Consider the following 10,000-nt stretch of genomic DNA (forward strand, 5'->3'; position numbering starts at 1 on the left):
ATGAGTGAACTATGTTTACTTTCTGACAAATGTTTCGTTAATTTCCAGTTTTAGTATGGTCCTTTTGACTGTCACAAGTCATTGATTAGAAAGCTACTGCAGGCCAATGGTGGGACCAATTATTTCTTTAGTCATGGCTTGGATTATAGTGAAAACGTGATAAATTATCGTATCTTGCCTTTGAGCAGATACTGATCTTTATGATGAGCATTTCCTTTGGTTAGAAGTGGGATAATAAACTCTAGTAGTTCCTTTTTTCTATTTTTATTGGCATATATGTTTTAAATATCACTACGCCCCATGGACAAAAAACGCAACGGTGGTATATCTTTTCACAGTTTGGGCGATCTTTCGAACATGAAAATGTCATTTCCTCAGTCAGGGAAATCCGAAACTTAACGGTCACCAAAACCACAACTTCAACTTTAACTTCAACTTCAACTTTATTTACTATTTGACAAAAGAAAAATACAAAATGGTCGCTTCCCGCAAATAGCATTGGCTAGTCGAGGCGGGAAGCGACAGGAGAGAATAGGTTTACATTACAGCCTGCCAAATTTGGACAAAGTATGAAGAAAACAATTGAAAAGTAGCCCTTAAAATATTAACATAACAAGTGGAAAAGTAATAGAGGTATAATACATCGCTTGAAAAATACATGAGATGACATTACAGAGTAAGTGCAAAAAAAGGGAATAAAATAGTAATAATAAATAAATAAATAAATAACCGCCATCATTGCAACTTTAACACATCAAAATAACCGCATAATTAACCGTCATTGTAGAAATGTTAACATTAGTTTCTGAACTATGGAAGGCGATTCAATGTAAATATCCTCAGAAGTCAGAAAAGACAGAAGCATATTGTGGATTTCTGTTTTAAAACTCTTACACTCCAACACAACCAAGCATCAATTTTCTTGACGGGGACACGAGTCAGAACAAGTGAGCATATCAAACGTTTTTATGTTTTTTAGCCTTTCAACCTCCTTTATTCCACTTTTATCCCTGAAACTGTATGTGTATCTGTTGCGTTTAATGGCTGACTAATTTGTAGTAAATTTTCAGTCTTTTTTAGTATCTCGTTGCTAAACTGTTTGTTTGATATGCAGTCGTAAGGTGGATAAATACCATGAGGGACATCTTGTGTTAATAAATTGTTTTAACTGATGTTTAAGTCTCTGTTTGCCTTCCTTTATTGTCTCCTTCCTTCCCTCCCTTTGTCCTTCTGTCTCTTTAAATAATCCCCTTCTCTTCTCTACTTTTACTACAAAGTGAACAGTGCACCAACGAAATAGTTAATTTTTAATTACGTGGACATAAAAAACCAGAACCGAAGTACTTGCTTAACTAATCTCAACAGACTAAGAAATTCAAATAAAACAATGAGATTTCGTAGCAGTTATATGAAGTTGGCGCCCAGCGCGGGAAACGCGTGCGTGCAAACCACCAGGACAATTCCTTTTTGTTTTTGCTTCTGATTGGTTGCGAAAGCGGCGCTAGATTTTAGTCAATGGTCATGCAAAACCTAAGCAATCACAATTACTATCGATACGCAACTGTTTACCGTTTGTTATGTGTTAATTAACTTAGACCTATTTTCAGAAAACGATGATGCAACGAAAAGACGTTATTACAAAGGAATAACTTATCAAACACTAAAACTAAACTGTAATTGGATGTTGGGTGATTGTACCAGAAGATGTACTAAAATCTTTCCCAGTCATTTCTGCAGTGGAATCTGGTTTCAATCATTGCCCTATGATAACTGGTAGTTTTATAGCAAAATATTGAAATACTTAATATAAAGTTATTATCAAGAACTTGCATGACAGTGAAATTTTAAATGTGAAAGGTCATGAGCTAGCCTCAAAAGAGTCACTAAAGGCTTTTTTCCATGTACCCTTCCAAGTCATTACTACATTTCAGCTAACGTTGTCAACCTAAAGTAAACCTCTAACGCTTTCTTCCAGTCTGTTGGCTTTTGTAAAAAATTCCTTTGCATTATGTAGTCCAAATACTCTTCAAAATCTCCTTTTCCACAACAAGAACCCTTACCGCTGGTATAAGCCTCTGCCATTTGTAACATTACACTAGTTAATTGGTATTTCATGTCAATACAACCTGCAGAGAAAAAAAGAATGTTCTCAAGCAATCCGAATGTCTGACCAAGCGATCTCTCTGGATGAATTACTTAATAGTATTTGTAATAAGTCAATAACACCCATTTTAATTACTTTGGCTTTGATCCTCATTTCTGCAATGAGCCAATGACTTCAAGTTTGTATTAAATTATGAATTCAAATAAGTCTGGTAAAGCTTAAAGTTTGGCTTCTAATCCTTTTGTTCCACTAACAGGTTTTATCGAGCATACGGAGCTCAGCCTAACACTCTACTACAGTTTTTTTTAATTACCAGAATTCTGAGGGAAAAAACACATCTCGTCAGGTATGCCTGAAGGACATTCTGCCATTCAACTAGGTCTAATGATATGACTGTTCCACAGCTGTGCCACTTCATCACGGTCCTTTTGAATCAGGTCCATGAAACAGTATTGTAGACAAAACATATGTTTCTGGTTACCACTCTGAAATGCTCCATAAGTGGCTCAATCTTTAAAAAAGACTGATCCACCACTCACTTCTAAATCTCCGTAAGATGGACCACCAAGCTTCTATCCGTTGGTTTGACGTTGAGGTCCCACATCTATGGCTTCTAAGTCCAGAAAACTGGTCTTGGTCTTGGCTACGGAAAAACTGGCAATAATGCCATTTTCAGTTCCACAGTCCGTCTGTATTAGCCTTGGGCATCCTCCAACTTCTTTTACACACTTAGGAAGTATCCAGCTATTATTTTGGGATCATTGTTACTGGAAGCAACTTCCAAGAACATGATTCTTCTAGAATAACCATCAACACACCCACTGATGCAAAATTCAAACGGTTTCATTTTGTCATAGCCATCAATATGCCAAGTTCCACTGGGGCCGGGGCATCTGTAGATACGCCGAGATAACCGCCTTCTTTCAGGCGCACCCAACAAGAATATAGTTCAAAACCACTTAGACATAGCATCGTTAAACGTATTTTAGTATTTAAACGGTAGATATGGGCATATTTTTATCCCCTAAAAATTTTTCATCTTTTCGGATTCCCTACCTAAAACTGTACTGATCCGAAAATTATAGGGATCAAAACTTACCTTTCCAAAAATTTTAGCCAGAAAAATGGCTCCCGAAAATTCTAGGTGACCTTTTTAGGGTAAAAATCCGTTAATTATGGGCAATTAAACCATTTTTTAGAAGTTCGAAAATCCAAGGACAGGCAGGCAAGCAAGGAATTTTACAACAAATGCTCCGAAAATTTTAGATCTCAAACCGTCTTCCGAACAGATATTTTCCGAAAATTGACGTTGGGTGCCCCTGTTCTTTGACGAGATGCACTTCCTTCAGGATCACAGTCTCTTAATAATATCATGACCTGATTTCTAGATACTGTAAGATGATACTTCTGCCATAAAACCTGTGTCATAAAACGATATCCTGCTAATTTTCCTGGCCCATTGAGTTCACGTCTTATGGCATGGCGAACTAGCCAATCAGGAGAACCATTTCCTCCTCTGTATACACCATATACTTTGTTGATTAAGTATCTCAATGATCTGACTGTCATAAACACTCCATAGACTGATCCCAAGAAAAACGCTATCTTCTTTTGTAACTATAACCGGCTTTGAAGTAACTAAGAATGCATTCTTGAAGCGTGTTATAATAAGTCAACATTGGACTTCTCGGCAATGAAATTGCCAGATTTGACAGTACTCCCAACAACAAACACATGCACAGCAAAATGGATACCATGGTTAGGTCACTCGAGACTATAATCTGTTTAGGAAAAAATAAAGAGCATTAAACACAACTATCTACTGCTGGGTTCATGCCTTGTTACATGGGGTAAATGCATTTACATCTCATATATTAAATACTTAATGTTAGGGATTGGACTATGATCACGCTCAAAGAAAAACACCTATCTATAAAGGCTCTTTATTTCCACACTCTTTGTTTACGAGGTAGGATTTCAGATCTTCTATTTCTGTACTGATAAAGAACCATCAGTCTTTGGCTAGCTACGCAGAATGCATTTCCTGCAGGCACAAGAATACAACGTTTATAGCACTGGATGTCCCCACCGTCAATTAACATTTTCACTCCTCATTACAACGTTTTCGTTCGAAACAGCTTAAAATATGTGACCTTTTCATCTAATTAAAAAAATTGGAGTATAAACTAAGAAACGGAATTGTTCTTGATGTCTCTAAAGTCATAGATATGCTAGAAAATAGGCGAAAATAATAAAATAGAAAGCTTAATACTCACCTTTCGCTCCCGAATTGATAGTATGTTGGCAACCTGGCCTCCTTCGTACGGTTTAACAGCCATTCAGAAAAGTATGGTTTGCGTGTGTTTATTAAATTTTACTCGCCCTTTTTTTCAAGTTGGATAGTTTTGCATCGAATTAACTTTGTAGACATTTTACTAAGTTTGCATATGTTTTACAAAATTTGCATGTAATTTTTTAAGTTTGCTTGCGTACATTTTACAAAGTTTGTATGCACTTTTTGAAGTTTGTAACTTGTTCTTTTTTTTAATTTGGCCGAATTTTATTAACTTTGCATGCAATATTTTAAGTCTGCGTAAATGTTTTAATATTTGTTAAGTTGTCTAAGCTTGCATGCGATTTATAAAATTTGCATGTAATATTTAAAAATTGTGTGCAATTTTTTAAGTTTACGCACATTTTTAAGTTCGTATGTATTTAATTAAGTTTGTCAGTTTAGTATGTTATTACGTTTGTAATCATTTTATTACGTTTGTACGTCATTTAAAAAATTTGCATGCACTTTTTAGAGTTTGTGTGCACTGTTATTAAGTTTGCATGCACTTTATAAAGTTTGCGTGCAATTTATAAAGTTTGCGTACATTTTTATTAAGTTTGCAGGCATTTTATTAGGTTTGGGGGTGTTTTGTCCATACCGGCCACCGTAAGAAATTCTTTTGTGTACCTCCGATTTCCGGAAACAAACGAAGAGAACACAAAACGTGCATGACAAGGACCATGGTATGTGGATGACATACTATGACCATGACATATGGGCGACATAGAATGAACATGTGACCTCTAAAATATGCCATTATAATTTTCTGTAAATTTACACTTTTTACACCCCTACAGAAACTAGCCAATGATAACAAACGTTACAATTTGTGGATAAGAGGAAAAACAAACGGTTCCCATTTTACAAGGTGGCCTACCCTGCAGGGGGCATCCCAGGTAATAATCACCTATGTAATTATACTTATTAACAATTATTCTTTGAAATCGAGGTGAATAATTCCAGAATATTCTGCCACTATTTACCGAGATTGAAAAGAATAATTCTTTTAGTATATACTCCCGAGGTGATCTCAACAACATTTGCAGAAGAAAACCATCCAAAGTCGATTTAATTGACACTCAATTCATGCGTGGAAAACGTGCAAGCGGCCCAAAGCACGCGTGAAAGTGTTTACGCAAGCTTCAAACATGGCAAATTTAAATAACCTTCGTTAACATCGTCGTCACAAACAGCAAAAGGGTCATGTAACACCGTTTAAATCAGCAATCTAAATCGAAAGTCTGTTTTTTAAAGCATTTTCACCGTTCGATCAAAGTTTTAGAGGTTCATTTGAAATGGAAAGTGCAATTGGTAAAGGATCGACATGAAATGAATCTCATTGAGGTGAGCGTTGGTTTGTTGTAAAATAACCCATCTTGTTTCCGTGCAGCCATGTGGAACTTTCTTAAACGTTTTTTTAATTCCTCGATTTTAGTAACAAATTCATTTTGCCGGGCGACCAGCCCTACAAAAAAGTATGAACTCTTCTCTTACCTTCGACAACTTTCAGGCCACATTTTGTGGCCCTGTTTTTGTTCTGTAGCACAGCATCATCTTGTGTTCTCAATTCAGAAATGCTGGCGAGTTTACGCCGGCCATTTTGTTTTGTTTCGATCACGCATTATTCACTCCGTGGGGAGTGAATAATGCTCAATTACTCCGAGATAGCGAACCAATCAGATTGCGTGAAACACCAAGATCACTGAGTATATACTAATCACTGCTATTCACCTCCCCTTTAGCAAATAAAATTGTTAATTAAAATAACAACCGAGCCTGAGGTGAATAATTAAAAAACAAAAGCATTCGTCTGTCACCTTGACAAATCGGCTTGCGGCCATTTTGAACCGCTATTTATAATCACCTCAAGTGCAACCAATCAGCGCTGAGAATTTTCATTTTATATATATTCACCTATGTAATTCTACTAAGTGTTGCTATATGCCTAGACACAATTACTGAATTATCTGGGCAAACGTTATTCTCTCAAAGATATTAATAGTCAAATTAACGATGAAATAATATATGAAATGATATATGAAATGGAGCGATTTCAGAATACCCCCTCACTTAGGAGCGTTAGTGCTAAGATGCCGTGGTCCGTGGTCCGCAGTCTGGCACTGAATGACTGGGTTCGTGTAGAGCGCTACCGCGGCCCGAGGTCCCGCAGTGGGCGAATAAGTGTTTGTGGAAGGGCTACCGCTGTCCGCAGTCCCACAGTGGGCCACTAAATGTTGTTGAAAATGCTACCGCGGTCCGAGGTCCCGCAGTGGGCGACTAAGTCTTTGAGGAAGCGCTACCGCGGTCCGAGGTCCCGCAGTGGGCAAATAAGTGTTTTTGGAAATGCTACCGCGGTCCGCACTCCCGTAGTGGGTTAGTACGTTTTCGTTGAAAGTGCTACCGCGGTCCGCAGTCCCATAGTGGGCAATGAATGTAAGTGAGAAAATGAAAGGGAAATGAAGATTTCAAAAGAGTGCTTAGGCCTTATGACTGAAGCGAGCGCTTAGGCTTAATCAGTAAACGAGTGCTATATTCTTCCCACGCTCTCGGTAGAACGTGTAGTTAACCGAACCCAAAAAAAAAGCTAAGATTTTAAAAGAGTGCTTAGGCCTAATCACTGAAACGGGTGCTTAGGCTTAATCGGTAAACGAGTGCTTTATTGTTCACACGCTCTCGGTAGAACGTGTAGTTAACCGAACCGTAAAATAAAAGGAAAGATTTGAAAAAAGTGCTTATAGGCCTAATCACTGAAACGGGCGCTTAGGCTTAATCAGTAAACGAGTGCTATATTCTTCACACGATCTCGGTAGAACGTGTAGTTCACCGAACCCTAAAATAAAAGCTAAGATTTGAAAAGAGTGCTTAGGCCTTATCACTGAAACGGGCGCTTAGGCTTAATCAGTAAACGAGTGCTATATTGTTCACACGCTCTCGGTAGAACGTGTAGTTCACCGAACCGTTGAAGAAAAGCTAAGATTTCAAAAGAGTGACAATTGTCGGCCAGTCAGTGTGGCGATCGTGTAAACAAAATGTTTGACAACTGGTAGTTAATGAGAGAAATTCAGGGCCCGGTTCCTCGAAAGCCGATTAACTTAATCCAGGATTAGCGTAAACTTTTGTTTCACGTTTTCAACGTTTTGGTGAAAGTTTCTTTTGCTTATTTTTGTTTTTTAAGACTGACGTCTTCTCATGTAAAGTTCTGCCAAAAATCTGCGTTGAACAGCATTTGAGAGTAGAGAAATAAACTGCTTGGTTAATTTTTAATCTTAGATTAGCGTTAATCGGCTTTCGAGGAACCGGGCCCAGGTCATTCACTTTTATTTCGTATGAAGAAATGCTGGCCTGCGTTACATGTTTGGATTGTTACGCATGTAATTATGATTGGTTAAGCATGTAATTATGCTTGAAGATTCCTCCGATAAAGTAGATGTAAGCCTCTTCATTATAGTGAAGCATTTCGATAGCAACGTATTAGCAAAACGACTTTAAAGACAATGCCGTAAGAATATTGGTTTTTTTCGTCCTAACTGGACCCGCTTTAATTCATGAAGTAGATGTCATTGAGATAGATATCGTCGAACGTTGATTCTTAAGATAAAAAGTGTCACCTCCGAGCCAAGTCCTGCTAGAACAACGTTACTTGTTTATTGTTTTTGGTGTGCGTAACTCATCTAGAAGCAGAAAGCATGCGTTCTGTTGAACTTTTTTTCGGTTGAAATAATGAACAGTGTCCGATGAAAGTGATTTACAACAAGTTGGTTCGAGTAATTGAAGTAACACTTGATTGAATTTGTATTGCAAGGGAATAAACAAAGAAGGCCGCGCGACTTCCGTTGAACTTTTATTTCAGTAATTTTCATGTGAATGGAAACGCAGAAGTGTAAATTATACATCAAGCCATAGAAGGCGATTGATTTATTGATTGATGGATTGATTAATTATGATATTTTTTCTTTGGGAAGAGACAATAATTAAACAAAGCCGCATAATTTCAACTTTTCGCAAAATGTCGAGGGACAATCGACGCTAGAATACATAAAAAAGACATCGACACAGTTTCAGGCGATGTAATTGTTTTGCCCTGGTTCCAGCTTTTGAAAATTGCCATTACCGCTGGTGAAAGATTTAACCACTGCGGGACCGTGGTGGCAGTACCGAGTGTGGAGTACATATATGTAAATTACGCTCCACTGCGGGACTGCGGTAGCACAAGTAAACTAGGCACAACTGCGGGACTGCGGTAGCAGCTTTCTAAGGTTCAATGTAAGTGAGGGGGTATTCTAGAATCAATGAAATGGATGAATGGATCAATAGTCAAATCGTAACAAAACTGAAACTGTGGTTCCAGAAAATATCCATTCCCCTCCCCCCACTCCACCAGAGGGTCACGGAAATTCCGAGCGGTAGGGAGGCAAATTTCAGAAGGGGAGGGGGGTACATAAAGAGCACATAAAAAGTTTTTTTTTCCAGAGGGTTTGAAAATGCGATCGAGTAAACACTTACGTACTTCCAATTGATTCGCGGTAACCAAGAAAATGGAAAATTCTATCCCTTGAAATAAACGTAAGATTCCTTGTCATATATTTTCCACTATTATTCCGGCGCCGGACGACACAGATAGCACTGAGACACACTCCCAAGCAGCACGTTCGACGTGAAGTCAAACAAAATGGCCGATTTGAAAAATATCATTCCCAGTCCCCTGGCAATGAATGTATTGAGCGATCGAGCGGAAATGAGTTCGAGCGGAAGTGCGTATTTTCTCTCGTCGCGCACTTTCACTCGCTTGGCTTCTCGTTTACTTGAAATCTTGTTTTAAATATGTGACACATAACCAGTTGGAATTTACATTTTTCAGTGCGAAATTCTGTTGCTATGCGATACTTAGTTGATATTTAATAGACCATACACCTTATTCCAAAATGGCCGATGATGAATGCGGATACAAATTGACCCTTGTTGCCTCGTTCAAGATAAAATATTCAAGGGCTAATTTGAATAAAAACAAAAAAATATTTAAATGGCGGCCATTTTGGAATAAGAGGTATGGTAAGGACTGCGTGACTCGCCAAAACATTCTGCTCAAAATTATCCATTCAGTGCGACAAATTCACGTTTACACAACAAAACCTGTAATTTTCCTTTCTTAAAGGGAAACTGTCACGAGAAGCGAATGCGCTAGCGTCTTGTGAAAACTTGAAAAGTGTTAGGTTAACTTTTTTCAAGTTGAATCGACAAATTCAAAATGGTGTCCATTGGGGAGGACCATGGTGGACAAAGGAGAAACTCCGGCGAATATACGTGACTCACGCGTAAATCCATGATGGCGGCTAGAATTTTCCGTGTGCTCGAGAGCAAACAAACTTGAGCATGTGCAGATCATGACAGTACCCCTTTAAGAAAGAGTTCAAAGTTTTATCTCTGACTTCATTCTTCGTCCCCTGAAGAAACGCTTTCTGCACCGCTGTTTTCGTCTTCCAAACTACTGGAATTTAAAAAGAGCCACTTCTATTTAGTGTTTGAAGAAGTTTTTGTCTCGGATCGATTGCCTTCCTCAGTGA

General features: G+C 38.1%; 1 protein-coding gene across 1 annotated transcript in view; it reads right to left on the bottom strand.

Moving 5' to 3' along the window:
- Positions 1-9,085, bottom strand: part of LOC138050386 (uncharacterized) — an 84,390-nt gene extending 75,305 nt beyond the window's left edge. Inside the window, exon 1 of the mRNA XM_068896722.1 lies at positions 8,947-9,085. Within this exon, the coding sequence (XP_068752823.1) occupies positions 8,947-9,019 (73 nt within the window). The 5' untranslated portion in view covers positions 9,020-9,085. The remainder of the gene's footprint in view (positions 1-8,946) is intronic.
- Between the last annotated feature and the right edge of the window lie 915 nt (positions 9,086-10,000).

This window comes from Montipora capricornis, chromosome 6 (genome assembly GCF_036669925.1).
Source record: "Montipora capricornis isolate CH-2021 chromosome 6, ASM3666992v2, whole genome shotgun sequence".
In the NCBI taxonomy this organism is placed as follows: domain Eukaryota; kingdom Metazoa; phylum Cnidaria; class Anthozoa; order Scleractinia; family Acroporidae; genus Montipora; species Montipora capricornis.